Source organism: Puntigrus tetrazona, chromosome 4, assembly GCF_018831695.1.
Source record: "Puntigrus tetrazona isolate hp1 chromosome 4, ASM1883169v1, whole genome shotgun sequence".
NCBI classification, from domain to species: Eukaryota; Metazoa; Chordata; class Actinopteri; order Cypriniformes; family Cyprinidae; genus Puntigrus; species Puntigrus tetrazona.
In genome coordinates, this window is record NC_056702.1 from 20,851,673 (window position 1) to 20,874,307 (window position 22,635).

Below are 22,635 nucleotides of genomic sequence, written 5' to 3' on the forward strand. Positions count from 1 at the left end.
CTGCCGTGTACCTATAATCAACAGTTTACTGAAGTACCAGACATTAAGACTTAGGGTAAGTAAAAGTACGTTGATATCCAGAGGTTCAACGTTTTGGGAAAAATGTTACGCAAAACACATCATCGCACACAAAGGACAAGATAACTCGGATATATAATTATGGATGGTTGGAGACAGAAGCTGGCAAGATAGTCAGGAACATTAAAAAGGTAAGTAGCAAGATAAATCACGTTTAGCCTCAAAATAGATCAGTCAATGAGTGTGTACGACTTAATGCAGCACTGTACAGGTCGATCAAATTCTGACGTGAGCAGTGTATGCCAGTTAGAAATTTTGTCCGAATTGAGATGGCGCAGATGACATTTAACTCATAACTTGCATCAGATGAGCCTTAATAACTAATCGTGATACAGCCTTGAGAGTTGCGCGACACTCAATCTTTATCTTTATTAAACTTAAAGTGCTCAAAGCTGAGTGCTCAGTGCTGCTGGCAACACAACACCACTGATTAGGGCATTTCATAGTTAGGGCAGAGCACGCCTCAAAAAAAAATAGCCCCTTTCGCACAGCATCATTATAGGAACTATGTTACAGGAAGTAGCCGGGCAGGTAGTTCCCCGGGAACTTTAGGTTTGCCAGGGCCGTTTGCCTGGTTGCATTCGCACCGCTGACAGGAACTCAGAACTGATATAAGCCGACGGAAAGCTACATGATTAAAGCGCCGCATTCAGCAACCTAAACAACGAAAAGATGGACGACATTTTGGTTAGAGCTTTATCATGGTGGCTTGAGACAATGAAACCTGTGCAGTCCAGCTCAGCTATATGGTACCTCTTGTACACACTGACACACTGGAGTGTGTTTTCGTAATTATAGTTGTCTTAGTACGATACTTAATTTTATAGTTAACTCTTTTACTTATTGCATCGTTAACTATGTTCTAGATACTTAAAGTTTGCATCGCTGCTATATCTTAAACGTGTTGTATTTGCACTACAGTAGCACTTTTAGGATCAGTGAAGTTTACATTTTTTGTCTTTTATTTAACTTGTTGTCTTCCTTGTGGTCTTGATACTTGTTTACTTACCTTTACTTACCTGTGTGTTAACACTGCCCTGTCGTTTTGTATGTTTTACTGTGTGTCGCATCCAAATTAAAAATTCTCATCCAAAATAAAATTTCAGTTTTGTATGTATATATCTATATATAAATATTCATGCCTACGTGTATATAAGAAATATTTACATGTGTGTATTGTGCAGCTCTAGTTTAATGACAACATCTAAACCTAGCATACATCCAAGAACGTTGAAGAAAAGTGACCGAACCCTGACAGTGTTAGCTACTAAAGTTAGTGGTTTAACAACTTTGCATTTGAATTGCTAAGAAAAAAAAGTAAACGTGTTATATTTATAACTTATCTATGTGAAAGTGCCGTAAACAAATATACACGTTTCTGGGAATGTTGATGATAGTGATGGTTTTCCTTCTTACTGCTGCTATCCAAGCCATGCGACGCCACTTTGTTAACTCGGATACCTGTGATCCAAAGTGCTGTTCTCAGGCAGGAAATCTAAACAAATGCTATCTATTTAAGTGTTTTTCACATGCTGGTCGTGAGTGCGACTATGGCAGGTCAAATGTCTGCGATAAATTGATGAAAACTTTAATATTCATTCATATTATGGTGTAAGTCAAAATGTCTGTGTTCAAATAATATATGTGTGTTAAAAATATAAATAAATCCTTATATTGCTGTACTGGCCATAACATTCTTATTAATTTGTTATAATTAAAATACATTTAAATTCATAATTCTCACTTATTGATGCTGCTCGATTGCTCCTGTCTGCTGAGAGGTTGGTTTGTTTGTAGCTGCGTGTAGCTTCGCTTTTCAATTTATCAACTCTTCTCTAGAGATCAAATATAATTGCACTGTGTACATACCGTTGATACTATCAAATTAATCTAACAAATTCGACTGCTGTTAGTTCGCTTTAATCTAAAACTCGGCAGTGAGTTAGTACTCGTTAGCCGATTCACTTTAGCTCCCACCCGCGTTTTCGCGCCTATTCTTGGCTTTTTTCCGCTCCTGTTCATTTGTTCCTCGCGCTCGTTCGCTCCGTTTTCACAAGCTCATCAAAACAAGAGTGGTAAGTGAATCCTTACTGTGAGTAAATGGCTTCTCCCTGCATCGTCACTTGCACCGTCTGTCACATGTATAGCTTATCCTTCTCTGTTAGAGTTGATTCACGTGTGATAAATGCAGGGAAATAGCTAGGCTGACCGAGAAGGTTTTAGAATTAGAGACACGTATCCAAACTTTAATTGAGGACAGTAAGAATGCGAGGGCTGTAGATACTGCTTTGGATGCGACTAGTACAGTAAATCATGTACATTGTTCGGTTCCAGGTTCAGAGCCCCTGCAGCAGGGCAATTGGGTGACCGTGAGGCGGGCTAGTCGCGGGTCAAAACACCGCTCATCTGTTCCGATCAGAAAATCAAACAGGTTCTCCCCACTTAGTGACGCACCCACTGAGAAACCTGATCAAAGTGCTCTAGTAATTGGCGAATCTATTGTACGGAACGTGAAAATAGAGACACCAGCCACCGTAGTCCAATGTTTACCGGGAGCCATAGCGTCTGACATCTTGTCAAATTTAAAAGTGCTGGCTAATGCTAAACGTCGCCAGTCGGAGATCACTAAAAATAATATTAAAGAGGTGTGTGAATTTGCAATCACGATGTCGGACAATGTAATATGCTCTGGTCCCCTCCCTGCTTACCGGGGTGATGAGATTCACAGCAGACTGCTGGATCTCAATGGCTGGATGTCCCGCAGAACAACATAGGCTTTATAGACAATTGGATGAGTTTCTGGGGCAGACCTGACCTGCTGAAAAGCGATGGTCTTCATCCCTCCTGGGGTGGTGCCACTCTTCTATCTAGAAATATGGCATATAGTCTTATAGCTCCAACATGACCAACTAGTGCCCAGGTCAGGAAGCAGACAGACCGGCTAAACCGACCGTCTCTGCTAGCTGCCTCACGTCACAGAAGGCAGTTAATTCTCAGCACATAGAGACTCTTTCCCTAGATATCACACTATAGAGACTGTGTCTGTTCCCGAATTAGAATATGCAGAGAACCTTCAAACCAAATCAAAAGCAATAACTTAATTAATGTCCAACAAATTAAAACTACCTATAATTCAAATAAGCAAATGATAAAACTTGGCCCGCTAAATATTAGATCACTTTCCACAAAAGCACTTTATATATATGATTTGATCAAAGATCAGACGCTAGATTTGCTTTGTTTGACAGAAACCTGGCTAAAACCAGATGAATATATTACTCTAAATGAATCTACCCCCCAAAATTATTTCTATAAAAATTAGCCACGTTTAAAAGGTAAAGGGGGAGGTGTTGCTACAATTTATAACAATATTCTTAGTACTTCTCAGAGGGCAGGCTTTAAGTATAACTCATTTGAAGTTTTGGTGCTGCATATAACATTATCTACAGAATCATGTGCTAGTGATAAATCTTCTGTCATGTTTGTACTGGCTACTGTATACAGGCCACCAGGGCACAGCACAGATTTCATTAAAGAATTTGCTGATTTTCTAACTGAGTTAGTACTGGCCGCAGATAAAGTCTTAATTGTTGGCGATTTTAATGTCCATGTTGATAATGAAAAAGACTCATTAGGATCAGCTTTCTTAGACATTCTGAACTCCGTTGGGGTTAGACAACACGTCTCTGGACCTTTTCTTCTGGATTGAAGAAAACAATCTGACTCCATGGTATAATGAAAACACACATACCCTAAAGAGAGCAGCCCGGAAAATGGAGCGCAGGTGGAGAAAAACTAAATTAGAAGTATTTCGTATTGCCTGGCAGGAGAGTATCCTGTCATACAGAAAAGCATTAAAAATTGCAAGATATGATTATTTTTCATCACTTTTAGAAGAAAACAAACACAACCCCCGGTATTTATTCAGTACAGTAACTAAATTAACAAAAAATAAAACGTCAACAGGTGCTAATATTCCCCAAGAGTATAGCTGCAATGAGGTCATGAATTTCTTTACTTCTAAGATTGATACCATCAGAGATAAAATTGTAACTATGCAGCCGTCAACTGCAGTTTCACATCAGATAGTGAGCTTTAGATCCCCTGAGGAAAAATTACACTCTTTCTCCACTATAGGAGAAGAAGACTTGTACAAACTTGTTAAATCATCTAAACCAGCAACATGTATGTTAGACACTATTCCATCTAAACTATTAAAAGATTTGCTTCCAGAAGTCATAGATCCTATTTTGAACATTATTAATTCATCATTGTCATTAGGATATGGTTCCAAAACCTTCAAACTGGTTGTAGTTAAGCCTCTTATTAAGAAACCACATCTTGATCCCAAAGACTTAGTAAATTATAGACCAATCTCTAATCTCCCTTTTCTGTCAAAGATACTAGAAAAGGTAGAATGAGAATGAGAAAAAATGGTGTCTGTGAGGATTTCCAATCAGGTTTTAGACTGCTCTCATTAGAGTTACTAATGACCTGCTTTTATCATTGGATCGTGGTTTTATCTCGTTATTAGTGCTATTAGATCTTAGCGCAGCATTCGATACTATCGATCACAACATTCTCTTGACTAGACTAGAAAACTATGTTGGCATTAGAGGAAGCGCCTTAGCATGGTTTAAATCATATCTATCTGAACGCTATCAGTTTGTAGCATTAAATGAGGAGGTATCATATCCCTCAAAAGTGAAATATGGAGTTCATCAAGGCTCAGTGCTAGGACATTTACTTTTCAACCTGTACATGTTACCTCTGGGAGATATTTTCAGGAGTCATGGTGTGAGCTTTCACTGCTATGCTGATGATACTCAGCTCTATATTTCAGCGCATCCTGGTGATACACACCAAATTGAAAATCTAACAGAATGCATAGTCGATATAAAAAGCTGGATGATGAGTAACTTCCTAATGCTAAATTCTGAAAAAAACAGAGGTGCTAATAATTGGATCTAAAAACCCCACATATAATAATCTAGAACACAGCCTATCACTTGATGGCTGCTCTGTTAAGTCTTCATCATCAGTTAGGAACCTAGGTGTGCTGCTTGACAGCAATCTTTCCTTCGAAAATCATGTTTCTAGCATCTGTAAAACTGTGTTTTTTCATCTTAAAAATATATCTAAATTACGACCTATGCTTTCAACCTCTAATGCAGAAATATTAATTCATGTGTTTATGACCACGAGGTTAGATTATTGTAATGCTTTATTGGGTGGTTGATCTGCACGCTTAATAAACAAACTTCAGCTAGTCCAAAACGCAGCAGCCAGAGTCCTTACTAGAACTAGGAAGCATGATCACATTAGCCCGGTTCTGTCAACACTGCACTGGCTCCCTATCAAACATCGGATAGATTTTAAAATCTTATTAATTACCTATAAAGCCCTGAATGGTTTAGCTCCTCAATACTTGATCGAGCTCTTATCACATTATAGTCCTGCACGTCCGCTGCGTTCTCAAAACTCTGGCCATTTGATAATACCTAGAATATCAAAATCAACTGCGGGCGGCAGATCATTTTCCTATCTAGCACCTAAACTCTGGAACAATCTCCCTAACTCTGTTCGGGAAGCAGACACACTCTGCCAGTTTAAATCTAGATTAAAGACACATCTTTTAACTTAGCCTACACATAACACACCAACACACTTTTTATTATTCAAATCCGTTAAAGGATTTTTAGGCTGCATTTTTTAGATTTGCTGGAACCAGGAACACTACTCCTAAAATACGATGTACTTGTGACATCGTAAAAGAATGGCATCTACGCTAATATTAGTCCTGTCTCTATCTCAATCTGTTTTCACAGTTTGTATCCAGACTAGATGGTGGATCAGCACCCAGAGATTATGTTCATCAGAGACCAGAAAACCTAGATGCGCCCGTCGACAGATCACCAGATCCTGATGCACACACACACACGCACACACTAAGTCATTTACACTATCTGACACAGCTGCGTTTAAAATTGAACTGGAAGTTAAGTGCTGGGTGTCCGGTCAGAGGAGAACTGACCTCAACTGAGTCTGGTTTCTCCCAAGGTTTTTTTTTCTCCATTCTGTATGCATGGGGTTTTGTTTCCTTGCCGCTGTCGCCTCTGTCTTGCTTGGTTGGGGACACTTAACTTCTAGTGATTTAACGAATTGATTCCAGAGACCGTCTCTGCATTTAATAAGAAATTGGTCACTCTCGTCATTATACATCTCTGTCATTGTACTCTTCTACATTATACTGTTCAGTGCTTTGATGCAACCTGTGTTGTTAAAAGCGCTATATAAATAAAAATGATTGATTGATTGATTGATTGACTTATTGTAAGATATTAATACAGTGTTACACTTGTTACAATATTTTATTTATTAAACGTTATGATTAATATCATATTTTATAACGTCAGAAGCTCATTTCAGTCTTGTAAAGAAATTATGTTCATGATACAAACACAAAAATCTGATCTCAAGTTGATTTGTCATTGTTTTATTATTCCTACACAAAAACATCAGAAGTACTTGTTCTTAATCAATCATGCTCAGAAAAAAAAAAAAAAGGAAAAATTAATTACATGTTCTTAATTCATGTTTGTAAAAGAAACTTTTCAATGGAAAGGTCATTTTAATTATAATGATACAAATGTTTATTCTGTTATTTGAGTGATAGAAGTTGAGCTGCAGTATTAATGTCTTGAAGAGACTCATAACATCTCACTGTTACTGATTCATCATGCAGCTCAAAGAATTATGGGTAGAATCTCATCAGTCTCTTCTGATTCATCAACACAGTTTCACAGATGATCCAAACCAAGCCATAAACCCAGGATAGAGTGTCTGAGTGAATGTGGTCTGGACTGTGTGGATGAGTCTCATTGTGTTTCTGGAGATGCTGAAGAAGGACAGAGTTCCTTCGCTCTCATCCACATACACTCCTACTTTATAGACATTATCATAGTCTCCAGTTCCTTTTCTGATGATGATGGGCTTCACTGAGAGTTCGGTCCATGTGTCATTGTGTCTGAATGAGTATCTGAAAGGAGAGCAGATCAAACTCCAGGACTGATCAGTACCTCCAAACCAACACTCTTCACCCCGTCCCTTCCTGCTGATGCTCTTATATGACACTGATACCAACACTTCTCCACTCCACTCAGTCTCCCAGTAACAGCGTCCACACAGACTCTCTCTACACAAAACCTGACACACATCATCAAATCTGTCTGGATGATCACGGTATGGCTGAGAATCAGACACACATGTCACCTCTCGGTTGTCCTCAGACAGACGGAGATCATTGTTTGCTGTGTTTGGATCCAGTGTTAGAAAACAGGCATCTGAACACAAGAACAGGGGTATTAATAACAACAACAACAATTACTACAGCTGTGTGTGTGTGTGTGTGTGTGTACACTGATTTATATATTGTAGGGTTTCAGATTGAATCAGATCATTGAAGATTCAATCGGAAATATTGAAACTTGAGGAGCCGAATTCCACCAAGAGACCCAGGACAAGACAACAACATCATAAATCTGTCCAGGATATCTGACTGAAGACTGAAACAAGCAGATCCTCTTTCACAGATCAGCTTGCAACATTAACACAAAAGTACACTTATTGATAATCTTTTTAACTTAGCCTACACATAACACCCCAACATACTTTTTATTATTCAAATCTGTTAAAGGATTTTTAGGCTGCATTACTTAGATTTGCTGGAACCAGAAACACTACTCCTAAAATACGATGTACTTGTGACATCGTAAAAAGAATGGCATCTACGCTAATATCAGTCCTGTCTCTTTCTCAATCTGTTTTCACAGTTTGTATCCAGACTAGATGGTGGATCAGCACACAGAGATTATGTTCATCAGAGACCAGAAAACCTAGATGCGCCCGTGGACAGATCACCAGATCCTGATGCACACACACATGCCGCTGTTGCCTCTGGCTTGCTTTGTTGGGGACACTTAACTTCTAGTGTTTATCGTCGAATTGATTACAGAGACCGTCTCTGCATTTAATAACAAATTGGTCACTCTCATCATTATACATCCCTGTAATTGTATTCTTCTACTTCATACTGTACAGTGCTTTGATGCAACCTGTGTTGTTAAAAGCGCTATATAAATAAAAATGATTGCTTGATTGATAATCCCAACTTCGGCAGGAGATTGTCAAAGTTGGCACAAATAATCAAGATGATGGTCAATAAGAGGCATAGCAGGACCATCACATGCAAACCTATGGTATAACTCACAAGCTAAAGGCTTTGAATGGTTTCCCCCATCCAAGACAATAAACAGACTGAATTTCCTTACAAGGGTCTCCATAGTATGCATCCTTGTGTTCACAGAAACAGCATAAACTGAATTTCCATGCATATACATGCTGAATAATAACATAATCGCTTATGTACATAACTGCATATTATGCTTAACTATCGTGCTAATCACTCATTGTTTATGTATTTTGAAAATCTATGGAATGGTTCTCCTGAAAAAAACTGAATATGCTGGTTAGCTATGTTTTGAAGCCTTATTTAGAAAAATACCATCTTAAACCAGCAAGGACCAGCATAAACCAGCTTCAAAACATACCTACCCTGCATATGCTGTTTTTTTTTTCCAACAGGGTTATATGGCTATATCCATTTACATTTAGTCTTTTTGCAGACGCTTTTATCCAAAACGCATCAAAGAGTACATCAAGCGATTCATTTTTTGAGGGACAAACAGACAGAGTAAGTGCTTGTAACACCAAGTCACAGGCAGTGTTCAAATTAGTACAAGCCAGAAAGGGAAGGAATAAACAAGCGGAAGGAGAAGTGAGAATTAAAGAGGTGAGTTTTCAGCTGTTTCTTAAAGATTGACAGAGATCCATGTTTATCCATGTTCAGTATGCATGTGTTCAAATCACTTTGCTTTATTTGTATTAAAAAGAGAAGTATCTTGTATTTAATGTCTTAAACTGCAGATCTTGTTGCTGTGATAATTAAGTTTTTTCACTATATTTTAATATCCAGTGCAAAGTTGATGTTGCACGGCTCATTCAATGAATCGCTGGCCGACTCGGTGATCTGCCATAAAAGTGATCCTGTTTAAATTCTCTATAAAATCTTAAATTATTCATTTGAGCCTATACAATATTCTGGTTGGGACTTAAACCTGAATACACACAGCCCTGGGACTTGGTGGGGACCTAAATTGAGGTTCCCACGGACACAAAAGCTTACAAATCCATCAGAATGCATTTTTTGAGAAAGTAAAAATGTAGAACGTTTCTACGTGTAAGGGATAGGTTTAGGTGTAGCGTTGGTGTACGGTGATAGAATATATGATCTGTTCAGTACAGCAAGCATTACATCTATAGAGAGAGTCCAGACAAGGATAGCAAACCAGACGTGTGTGTGTGTAGACGTACATTTTTTCATTCCTGCTGTAATACTGGACTCTCCTCCATGATCAGCACTAGAAAACAGAGTCACAGTGAGTCAATAAAAAACTGTTGTCAAGGTAGCTGGGTGGTTGCAATGATGTTGATAAGATGTTCAGGTGGTTGCTTTGCAGTTGCAAATGCACTCAGTGTGGTTGCTAGGGTGTTACTATGTAGTGGCTAGAGTGTTGCTATGCAGTTCCTAGGGTACATCGGGTGGTTGCTAGGGTGTTGTTGTGCAGTTGCAGAGATTTGATCTGATCATTATCACTCTGGAATGACGAGAAGACACAGAAAACGAAGACAGTCCAAATCCAGATGAACTGTGGCCGCATCTTCTAGATACTTCTAGAAACCGACTTGTAAAGCAACAACACTGTTAAAAGTGTTAAGCACTTGTGTAAATATGCTGCAAAATTTTGTCAAAAATAACTAAATTGTGTGCAGAACTTTCTGTTGTCAAACAATAATATCACTGGATGATCACATTTAATGGCAAAATCAATGTTTGTAAAAGTAAACTCATATTTCCTACTGACAATAAAACTAACACATTAAACCATTTTTAGCTGCATACAGTAGCCCTGCTAGACATACTGCAGTTTGTTACTCAAAGTACCTGCATTGTGGAATAAAATCTTCATCTCCAGATGTTTGCGTTTCATTCATGATGGATCTGCACCACTGACTGTAGAAGGAAAGGGCAAACAATCACAACAGTTAAACAGTCTATTGTTCAGTCTGAAGAGATTTGATGATAATACTGCACTGTACAAAAAATAATAATTACATTTTACACAATTTTTATTTCTTAGGAAAATATTCTTAAATTAAAAACAGTAACAATTTTACAGGTGTCACAGTCTAAAAATGATATGGGCTTAAGATTGCATAAAGCTCATGAAGGTGAGATATTCTTTTTATATTAAATAACAAATATTAAAATACATGAGACAGGGTGCCTAGTCCTCCAAGGAAGAAAAAACGGCAAGGTGTCAGATTAATTCATCCCGGCTAATTTCCCTCAAGTCATTGAAGCGGTTCACAACGAATAAGGAAACAAACACCACCTTAAGCCCTGAAGTTAGAGCACCACCTCAAAAAGATGGCTAAAGTCATTGAATGTGAGGTAATTATGTCCGGTGATAAGAATGCCCTTAGCAATGCGACACTAAATGGACTACGTGTGTTCCGTCCCATACCCTCCAAAATTTGAATGAAGCAAAGTGGGATGCTCCACATCTTCTTCTCTTTGGTGAAGAATACACCAGTATCTTGACAGCCAGAGTAAGTAATATCAAAAGAAACTTGAAGAACCAAGTATCAAGCACTGGACAGAACTTGCAAAGGTGACACTCTGTCAGGTGATGCTTTTTAATCGTAGAAGGTATCCAAGATGTCCCTTAATCCTCATCGATTCATCCAAATGTAGAGTTTGTTTTATCAGAACTTGAGTTAAGTCACTTTGCAAGAACTTCTAGAGAATTGAAATAAGAGGCAAAAGTGGACGAAAAGTTCTTCATTCTTCTCACTCCAGATTGAAGGTGACATTGAAGGAGTTAACTTGTTAAGACTCGTCATAACTGTGATGTGCTCGATGAGAATAGGTTCATGTCAAGCACTAAGTCACTTCAAGGATCAGATGTTATTTGTTAGATTACACCCAGCGGCGTTATCCTCAACCAGACTGAGGAAGCACATGGCCACTATGTCCAAGGTTCTCAACTTAAAGGACAATAAATGGACGAACTTGACAACTTCCTAGGACACGATGTTAGGGTCCATCAGCAGCATTATCATCTACCTAAGCGTACATTACAGCCTGGCGAAGATAAGTAAAATTGTTATGGCCATGGAACAAGGACAGCTATCTGAATTCAGTGCCTCAGATGGTATAGACGCTGCCGGGCCTTCTTCACCAGGATGTTGATGTGACAGGACCAAGACAGGTCCTGCGTGATGTTAACACCCAGGTACCGAAAACTGTCCACTCTCTCCACTGGGGTCCCGTCGATCATGATGGGATGGTAAGAGCGCACCTGCTTTGTGCTGAAGTCCACTATTTGTAGTGGCCAGACAGTCATGTGTGTACAGCGAGTACAGCAGGGGGCTTAGAGCACAACCCTGAGGGGCTCCAGTGCTGAGAGTGAGGGAGGATGAGGTGTGTTTTCCCATCCGTACGGCTTGTGGTCTGTCGGTCAGGAAGTTGGTGATCCAGTGACGCAGGGATGGGCTGAGTCCCAGGACCTCCAACTTCTAGGAGAGTGTGGAGGGAACTATGGTGTTGAACGCTGAACTATAGTCCACGAACAGCATTTTCACATAGTTCCCTTTCCTAAAATCCAGGTGGCTCGTGTTTGTGTGGAGGAGGTGAGTGATGGCATCCTGCGTAGACCGGTTCTGGCGGCAGGCGAACTGTAGTGGGTCGAGTGTGTCCGGTAGTGATGAGGTGATGAAGTCTCTGATGAGTCTCTCGAAAACACTTCATCACTGCCGACGTCAGAGCTACAGGGTGGTAATCATTCAGGCAAGATGGTTGAGGTTTCTTCGGCACAGGAACAATGATGGACTGTTTGAAACACAAGGGGACTGTAGACTGTTTCAGGGAGAGATTAAATATCTCAGTGAACACCGGTGCTAGGTGGTCAGCACAGGCTCTCAGAACCCGAAACTTGTCATGAACACATACACTGGAGCCAAGAACAGTCAGAGCAGTATACTTAACGTTTTGGAAGACATACTAAGTGCCAGATTATCATTTGCTGAATTAAATCTAGGGTTTATTTATTTCTGCAATCCTCCATTTAAAGAAATTTGGCTAATTTACTTATCTTACATAGACTTTTGGCATATTTTGTTGTTTTTATTACGTATATGTACATCTATGAATTATATTCAAGAAAAACACGATTGTATATTTATTCAGAGGTGTGTAATCATTCATGCTGTGCAGTGTACAGTATATAATTTTAGTTATAGTGTTATAAACGTACATGAAATGTTATGAAAGTCAAAAAAAGATGGATCTTACCTGATGCCGATGTTAAAACATATTTTTGCCAGGATACTGTGCGTGAAAAGAGCACACTGTGTGATAGAGCACAAACAGCATTAGAAGAAGGAGAAGCCTGCAATGACGGACAAACACATTCTGATGGGATTTACTTGATCCCGCCCTGACAGGTGTGTCTTGTTTGCCGAGCAAAACAAAGAGTTTGCATTCCCATTTGTATGTTACCTTGTGAAGATTTTGCATGTTTAAATTCCGTTGGCAAGGTTACGTGCAAATCATGAAAAAAAAACTGCATTTCTGTTACAAACTATAGCTTATATATATATATATATATATATATATATATATATATATATATATATAGACAGAGTGGGCACGGAAAGTATTCAGACCCCTTCAATTTTTCACTCTTTTAGCCATTTGCTAATATCATTAAAGTTCTTTTTTTTTTAAGGTGTAGAACCATCTCAAGGATGATCAGAAGAAATGAAGAGCACTTGAGTTAAATATATGAGTATCACAGCAAAGAGTCTGAACACATGTGATTGTTCTGTCAATATGGGGTGCTGTGTGTATATTAATAAGAAAAAAATGAGCTTAAAATATTAAACCACTAAAATATTAAGTATTAAGTAAAGGATCATGTGACACTGAAAGTTCTCTTTGTAAAAACAGCCTATTAAAAAAAGATAAATTTTATGACAGCACTAGCAATCTCAAATTCCCACCGCCATTCATAAAAAGTCACCGTTTAGTGGTTTTAATCATTTGAACTCTTTTAACTGTCCAGCAGAGAACTCTCAGAACTATTCTGGCCATTTATCATATTTTGGCAGTTTATTTAGCTTAATACCATTTGCGCAATTTCGAACTTTGATTATGCAAATCACATGAATGATTTACTATCATCTACCCCTTAGGCGCCACAGATTTTTTTTTGGAAATGCAGGATTTTGACACCAAGCCTTTGGAAGCCTTGAAAGGGCTTAAAGATAGAGATCTAAAGTAAATTAGAAGAAACGATGGGCAGGACCGAAAGTTGATCAGAAAAGAGGAATTATTACTTCGTATTATTATGCTATAACAAATTTGAATAGGAACATGACATCATTTTGGTCTGCCATCTAGTGGTAGGGAATACAACTGAGAAAATAAACCGTATTAGGAACTGCAGTCGCAATTTTTTTTTATTTGACGCTTCGAGTAAATGATATGGATGGCAACAGTTTTATTTGGCTGCTGTCATATTAGAAATTATGCCCTAATCCAGTACACTGAAAAAAAAAACTGATTTTCACTTTATATCGCTTTAACTCAAATATCTTGTTTTTATAGTCCTTGAAAAAAAAAATTACATATGAGATGATCCAAAAATAACTAGTCATTTTAACAATGAAGAACACAATTAAACAGTCTCTCTTAAAAGTGTTACAGCCCCTTCTTCAGCTTCCTCAACAAAAACAGGTGGAAAAAGCTTTTGCTTTCCTTCTTTAAAAATGAAGAATACTGCAAGTGACATACATTATAAAAACATCTGAACAATATATGACATTCGTAAGTACAAAAGTACAATGATATCATTCACATCACAAAGCAAAATGATACACAAGAATACATTGCCCTTTGGGGAGGAACTCCATCTTTGAGTTTTTTTTGTAGACTGCGTAGAGCAGGTGATTGATACCCTTCCTGCATACAGTGCAGTGATAAGGTTTCTCTCCACTGTGAATCCTTTAAATGTCTTTTCAGACGTGATGAACGACTGATTCTCTCGTTTCACTCTAAACACTTTTTAAGGTTTCACTCCAGTGTGGATCCTTTCATGTCTTCGAAGGTCTCCTGAAAAACCGAATCTCTTACTGCAGTGTGAACATGAATAAGGTTTCTCTCCAGTGTGGATCCTCACATGCATTTTCAGATGTGCTGACTGACTGAATCTTTTGTCACAGTGTGAGCACTTGTAAGGTTTCACTCCAGTGTGGATCCTCTCGTGTCTTTTTAGGTCTCGTGAATCACTGAATCTCTTACTGCAGTGTGAACACGATAAAGGTTTCTCTCCAGTGTGGATCCTCTCATGTGTTTTCAGATGTTTTAACCAACTGAATCTCTTGTCACAGTGTGAGCACTTGTAAGGTTTCACTCCAAGGTGAATGCTCTCATGTGTTTTCAGGTCTCTTGACTCTCTGTATCTCTTGTCACAGTGTGAACACTTGTAATTTTTTTCTCCAGTGTGGACCAACTCATGTGATTTCAGATGTGCTGACTGGTTGAATTGTTTGTCACAGAGTGAACACTTGTAAGGTTTTTCTCCAGTGTGGATTATCTCATGTATTCTCAGATGTGCTGACCGACTGAATCTCTTGTCACAGCATGAACAATTGTAAGGTTTTTCTCCAGTGTGGACCAACTCATGTGATTTCAGATGTGCTGACCGAGTGAATCTCTTGTCACAGTGTGAACACTTGTAAGGTTTAACTCCAGTGTGGGTTTTCTCATGGCTTTTAAGAACCCCTAAATCACTGAATTGTTTATTACACTGTGCACATTTATAAGGTTTTTCTCCAGTGTGGATCATCTCATGTGCTTTCAGATGTGCTGACCGCCTGAATCTTTTGTCACAGTGTGAACACTTGTAGGGTCTTTCTCCAGTGTGGATCATCTCATGTGTTTTCAGATGTGCTGACCGACTGAATCTCTTATTACAGTGTGAACACTTAAAGGGTTTTTCTCCATTCTGAATACTGTCATGCAGTTTTGTACACCTCGCTGAAGTAAAAGTCTTTTCACACTCAAAGCACAGGTACTCTCCCACAGAAGTGTTTTTCTGACCTTCTTTCCAATTTTGTAGACGCACAAAGCTGATACCACACAAATTGCATGAATGTTGCTGCTCTTTTGAATGAACTTCTAAGTGTTTCTTCAGAACTGGAGCCCATAAAAACATTTTACCACACTGATCACAAGGGTGCTGCTGCTCTCTAGTGTGGATGTTCATGTGATCATTAAGGCTTGCTGATTGAGTGAAACTCTTCCCACACTGAACTTTCATGTGACGCTCAAGACTTATTTTGCGTGTGAAACTCTTTTCACACTGAGTGCAGGTGAAACATTTTGTGTCTCTTCTTTTCTTTAAATCTTTCAGTTTGGTTTGAGAGCAACTCAGACATTTTTCTTCTATTTTGACATGATTTTTCTCCTCAGCTTCATTTGATTCTTCATTCTTATCTTTTTCTTCAATCAACTCTGAAATAAAAGTAAAAATTGTGAAATGTCAAAATAACATCATGGCTCCAGACTAACATTTGAGAGCACCAACACCAAGTTATACAGATGGTGGCACAAGAATAGATGTGGTAGTGCAATATCAAAAATAAAGATAATTTAATAATAAAATTAATACTGTAATGCCTTGAGCTTGAGTTGGGAAGCATGCAAAATTAACTTTTATTAACATCAGTAACGTGCAATATGTAATTTCCATATAGGAAATTAATATATTAGTCTTACTAAATGTATCATTATTCTTCTATATTATAATGAACTGACATCTCATGTTTTGTAAGTTATTTTAGATTTTAGAATATTAAAAGTAAAAAATTAATGACTAATAAGCATTAAGGCTAGGACCAATAAATTGATGGACTGTGAACTGTGACCATGCTCTGAATAGTTTGTGTAATCAGTCCAAAGGTAGTGTAAGTACTGTAGTACTGTAACCCGCTTATGGCACAGGAATGCCTTGGTCATGCCAGGAGCAAACTCCAAGAATGAAGGGGTAACTGGGAGACCCTTTAGGTCACCTACTCTCCTCAGAGAACACAGTGCTAGCAACAGTGTGGTCTTTATCGTCAGCAGATGATCAGAGATCTCCTTTATGGGCTCAAATGGCAGCCCACAGAGAGCCTGCAAGACCACAGTCCGAGCCCATGTTGGAACCCAGGATTGTACTGGAGGCCTCAACCTCAGCGCACCATAGAGGAAACGTGTCACCCAGGGGTCTCTACCAACTGAATGTCCACCGAGAGAGGCGTGGTAGGCCGAGATCATGCCACGTAAACCTTCAGGATAGAGTGAGTGTTTCCTGTAGAGAACCTGACCTGCAAGAACTCCAGCACTGTACCAACTGGGCAGTTAACTGAGTCAAGCTTAGCTACACCATGAAGTTTCCACTTCAGTGCGTACAGTTTACTCAAAGATGGAGCTCTGCATCAGAATATATTCTAAACAACCTCAGTTGAGAGACCACAAGCTATGAGTTATGCCACCTCAGGAGCCACATCCACTGTTTCCACAGCTCCGGCTACCTGTGAGAGGAGGTCATGATGTAGGAACCAGGGTTTCCTCCCCATATCTAAGGTACATACAGTGTGGCATGACACTTTAATAATGCGAAGTGGATTAAGAGAAATGGACTAATGGAAATACCCCTGTTCCTGAGCCACCACTGTAGCCACTGCCTCATATACAACAGGCCAAGAGGTTATATGCAACTGCCATAAGACCTCGCAGTTTCTGAAACTGCTTGCCAGTGAGTGACTGGCTTTTTTTTTTTCTCGTGACTATAGTGAGGAACGACTCAATCCGAGCAGGGGTCATAAGAGCCTGCATCATGGCACAACACACCAAGATAAGTGGTTCTCTGAGCTGGTGAAAGCACACTCTTCTTGGCGTTCAGTCTCAATCCCAAACGTTTCACGTGAGCGTTGAAATCTCGATGAACATCAGCAAGTCATAGATATAATTAAGTATGCGGATGCCCTGGAGTTGTAGAGTAGCCACAAACTTCCTATGAGAAGGATGGATGATAATGTGGAAGTACACGTTTTTTAGATCTATCGTGACAAACCAGTCCTCGGACTTGATTTGAGACACAACCTGTTTGACAGTAACAATCCTGAACTTAAGCTTATCTACAGTGTACAGGACCAAACGAGTTGCTATTAACAGCATCAACGACATCCTAATGCGATCCTTCTTATCTCAATCACCACTGCGCCTCAACAGCAGTGGGAGACAACAGCAAGCTCGCACAATAGGCAGCACCTCGGAGTGTGTCAGCAGTGTTCACAGCGAGTGTTCACAGCGAAGAGAAGCCCTGATCACGCTTCTCTCCACAAGAGCTGAAAGCATGAGCTCCGATCCCCACACTGCTCATAATGACAACCTGTTTCCCATTGCGATTCCCAGAGCACAGCCGCCACATCCACCTCGGTGAAGGCGGGACTGGCACAATGAGGAACACGGGTAAGGGCTCTTTCCACAAAGAGAGCCCTGTGAGAACAAAGCGTATGCAGAAACGGATGCTTGCCATGCGAGTAACCAGCTCCCTCGAGAGCTGACTGTGAGTGTAAAGTAGTTTGTGACTACCAAACAAAGACCAAAATGTTACCTGCTTTCGCCCCTGTCTTCACTTGTAAAAGGTAAAGGAAGACAACTTAAGAAAAAGACTGACACACATAGAGCGCATCGCTGAATAACAAAAAGCTGAAGCTGTCTACACTCCATGTGCTTATATGCTTCCTGGCCAGTGACGTCATCCACCCATGACATCTCACCCATCTTTGGACTGATTGCACATACTATTCCTAGCATGGTCACGCTGGAGTCATTCCCCATAGCACTATCGACGAGGCTCGAGTTCCTAAAGAGAAACAGCCATACTCTACTTGTTTTCAAATCCCTTTATACATTATTTAGTGGAGAAATATGAATTGAACCTCATCTTTAGAATCTTGCAGCCCTATCCTACACCCACTTTAACTCATCAGTTTATTATTTCAATTTCATAAAAATTTCTTAAACATACTTAAAACTATACTAGCAAAGCACAATTTGACTTAAAATTAATAAGTGAAAAATTGTATTTATGGCCATTTTTTGAGACCCCCTTCTTCAATCAGGCATGTATTTTTTTACTGTACAAATAAATGTAGCAATAAGAGTTGGAGCATCGGAGCACCCCTAATTTCTGTCCACATGAGGCGACCTGCTACATGACAAATTAAACCACTTTACTCAACAGAATCATTAATTTCTGTAGAGCTAGACATTTTAATAAGCATTAGACAATGAAGTTGAGCTCTGAGAATTAAACCAACCTGTTTGTTCCTCAATTTCTTCATGTTTCAGACTGAATACTTCTTCAATCCGTATGTTTCCAATCTCCTCTTTCCTAAACACCATCTTTGTTTGTTCCTCAGTATCTTCATGTTTCAGACTGAATACTTCTTCAATTCGTATGTTTCCACTCTCCTCTTTCATAACCACCATCTTTGTTTGTTCCTCAGTATCTTCACGTTTCAGACTGAATACTTCTTCAATCCGTATGTTTCCAATCTCCTCTTTCATAACCACCATCTTTGTTTGTTCCTCCGTATCTTCACGTTTCAGACTGAATACTTCTTCAATCCGTATGTTTCCAATCTCCTCTTTCATAAACACCATCTTTGTTTGTTCCTCAGCATCTTCACGTTTCAGACTGAATACTTCTTCAATCCGTATGTTTCCAATCTCCTCTTTAAATAATGCATTCTTTATTTGTTCCCCGGTATCTTCGTGTTTGACTCTGAACTTTTCTTCAATCTTCACGCCTTCACTCCCCTCTTTAATAAACACCATCTTTAAAACGGTGTGTCACGTGGATCACAGTAGGATTCACCAGGAGTTTTCTGTGTGTCTGGACACGTTCTCCTGTTTAAGATTAGAATAATTAACAAAGAAAATTAAATACAAACTAAATCTAAAACTAAATTCCCAGTTCATTAGTCAGTGCACTGGTTGCATACTCAAAAAAAACAGGGCTAAAAAGATGCGTACACCACTACTGTGCAAAAGGTGGAATTGATATAAACAACCTTGACTTAAACATTTGCACAAAACTCTGACCCCTGCCTACAAACTATTTTTGCTTGAACGATATGAATATGAATAAAGTTAAAACAAGGATTTTAAGCTCTGTTTTTATGCCGATTACATTAAATTAACCAATTTCTGTAACTGAACACTGTTAGACTAACCTAATAATAAAAGCACTGTGTTTGTCTTGAAACAATTGGCGTTTTTTGTTCCCCCTGCATTCTCGTTATTGTTTTGAGCTTCAGATTCGAGCGATTCGAAACAGCGAATCACTTCGCGATGCAGTTGATTCAGTTGACTCGGAGTCAAAACAATCCTCCGTCACTACTCGCCAGTGAATTAATTCGTGTTCACGATAAACTGATTGAGAAATTTAGAGCGAAATGAGACGCACGTTTTCTGTTATTCATGTACGGGATGGCTTTTACAGAAATAGAAAAGACCCTTCACTAATATGTCTACTAGATAAAACACCAAAGTGTTATAGCAGGTCACATTTATTCTCGCAAATACATATATACGAATCTCTAAATGTGTTGTATTGATATATAAACACTTTAATGTTTGAAAGCACTTACTTTTTCTTCAGTCGAATCAAACGCTGGAGCGCGGCGCAGCCTTATGACGTCACATCGCCAGAACAAAATAAAAGTTTTTTTTCGGTAAAGCTACATTAGACAACGAATGTAAATAATAAAGTACATTACGAATTAAAGGGAACTTTATATCTATATTATATGAACATTTTACCAAATGAAATTGTTGTAAAAAAAATATATATATATAGAGCATTTTTTTACTTCTGTATTAAATTATAGGATTGGAAATAATTTGTTGAATATTTCAAAATGATAAAGAAGTTGCAGATCAAAATTTAATTTGTTGTTGTAAGGAGATTATTAATTCAATGTAGTAATTTAAACTAATGTAGACACATATTATTTTGATATTTTATTTGAGCCAATTGCTATTGTGTTAGTTTAGTGACTAAACAAATATCAGATTACTGAATTGTCAAAATAATGGACATCTCTGTGAGAATGTGAGAAACCACGGGCAATTTAACACCCACAAAGATGTAGATATGAGGTCCAGGTCATGCGAATGTCATTTTTAAGGTCTTTTTAAGACAAACGGCCAAACGAACATCTGGATCTTAAGAAGACGCTACACTATAAAATCTTAAATGATTCCCTTTTCAGCAAGTTTGCTACAATAAAGCGATTCACCTTTTGTTGCACAAAACAATTTTCATTAAAGTCATGTAAAGCCTTAAAATGTTGATGTTCAGTATTCAGTAATACATCAAGACATTTTACATTGCTAATGAAATCATGAAATTGCCTGAATAGGTTGTTTTAACAATTTAAATTATTATAAACTCACACATTTCTTCAGCCAAATTACAGGCACTGGAGAATCTTTTAACAATACTCATTTTATAATACCTTATTACAATAAACATGTTTATAATTGGCATGTAAGATGTAGAGTTTGCTTTTTCAGAACTTGAGTTAAGTCACTTTGCAAGAACTTCTAGAGAATTGAAATAAGAGGCAAAAGTGGACGAAAAGTTCTTCATTCTTCTCACTCCAGATTGAAGGTAACATTGAAAGAGTTAACTTGTTAAGACTCGTCATAACTGTGATGTGCTCGATGAGAATAGGTTCATGTCAAGCACTGAGTCACTTCAAGGATCAGATGTTATTTGTTAGATTACACCCAGCGGCGTTATCCTCAACCAGACTGAGGAAGCACATGGCCACTATGTCCAAGGTTCTCAACTTAAAGGACAATGAAATGGACAACTTGACAACTTCCTAGGACACGATGTTAGGGTCCTTCAGCAGCATTATCATCTACCTAAGCGTACATTACAGCCTGGCGAAGATAAGTAAAATTGTTATGGCCGTGGAACAAGGACAGCTATCTGAATTCAAAGCAAGGAATCTCGATGAGATCTAGACTGATCCACAATGTAAAACAAGCCTGAGTAAATAACTAATTAAACCCATGTACAAAGTTTCCCTCCAACCCTAATCATGCACACCTGGACCAGCTAATCCTTGGAAGTTCGTTCTTACAAGTCGTTATGGCGACATCAAGTCACTTTGGTTGATTTAACTTTTCTACATAAAATACAACTCCATATCTACAAAATACTGAATGAAGAATGTTCATTATGGTGTTGTTTCCTTTTTTTATGAAGGTGGTGTAGCTCGTATCTTAAAGAAGTTCTCCACTCGTAACAACGTTTTTGTGATGCAGTTATAGTGTTATAAACGTACATGAAATGTTATGGAAGTCAAAAAAAGATGGATCTTACCTGATGCCGATGTTAAAATGGCCAGTATTTTTGTCGGATGCTGTGCGTGAAAAGAGCACACTGTGTGATAGAGCACAAACAGCATTAGAGAAGAAGCCTGCAATGACGGACAAACACATTCTGATGGGATTTACTTGATCCCGCCCTGACAGGTGTGTCTTGTTTGCTGAGCAAGCTGAGTTTGCATTCCCATTTATACGTTATCTTGTGAAGACGTGCAAATAATGAAAAAAAATGTTTTTCTGTTTATATATATATATATATATATATATATATATATATATATATACAGACGTGGACAAAATTGTTGGTACCCTTTGGTCAATGAAAGAAAAAGTCACAATGGTCACAGAAATAACTGTTATCTGACAAAAGTAATAATAAATAAAAATTCTATAAATGTTAACCAATGAAAGTCAGACATTGTTTTTCAACCATGCTTCAACAGAATTATTTAAAAAAATAAACTCACGAAACAGGCATGGACAAAAATGATGGTACCCTAGAAAACACTGAAAATAATGTGACCAAAGGGACATGTTAATTCAAGGTGTGTCCACTAATTAGCATCACAGGTGTCTACAACCTTGTAATCAGCCATTGGGCCTATATATATGGCTCCAGGTAATCACTGTGTTGTTTGGTGATATGGTGTGTACCACACTCGACATGGACCAGAGGAAGCAAAGGAAAGAGTTGTCTCAAGAGATCAGAAAGAAAATTATAGACAAGCATGTTAAAGGTAAAGGCTATAAGACCATCTCCAAGCAACTAGATGTTCCTGTGACTACAGTTGCACATATTATTCAGAAGTTTAAGATCCATGGGACTGTAGCCAACCTCCTGGACGTGGCCGCAGGAGGAAAATTGATGACAAATCTAAGAGACGGATAATCCGAATGGTAACAAAAGAGCCTAG

At 38.5% G+C, this 22,635-nt stretch overlaps 3 protein-coding genes across 3 annotated transcripts in view; all 3 read right to left on the reverse strand.

Annotated features, from left to right (window-relative positions):
• Positions 1-22,635, reverse strand: part of LOC122342952 (NACHT, LRR and PYD domains-containing protein 3-like) — a 924,523-nt gene that overhangs the window by 283,294 nt on the left and 618,594 nt on the right. The window lies entirely within an intron of this gene.
• On the reverse strand, positions 6,751-12,734 carry LOC122343123 (stonustoxin subunit beta-like). Its single transcript, XM_043237476.1, has 4 exons — positions 12,554-12,734; positions 10,142-10,210; positions 9,511-9,557; positions 6,751-7,421 (listed from the first exon to the last, which is right to left on the reverse strand). Exons 2-4 carry the CDS (start codon positions 10,189-10,191, stop codon positions 6,868-6,870), a joined length of 651 nt encoding a protein of 216 aa, XP_043093411.1. The 5' UTR covers positions 10,192-10,210; positions 12,554-12,734; the 3' UTR covers positions 6,751-6,867.
• On the reverse strand, positions 13,889-20,022 carry LOC122342999 (zinc finger protein 2 homolog). The gene is made up of 3 exons (XM_043237263.1): positions 19,969-20,022; positions 18,634-19,225; positions 13,889-15,778 (listed from the first exon to the last, which is right to left on the reverse strand). Exons 2-3 carry the CDS (start codon positions 19,151-19,153, stop codon positions 14,328-14,330), a joined length of 1,971 nt encoding a protein of 656 aa, XP_043093198.1. The 5' UTR covers positions 19,154-19,225; positions 19,969-20,022; the 3' UTR covers positions 13,889-14,327.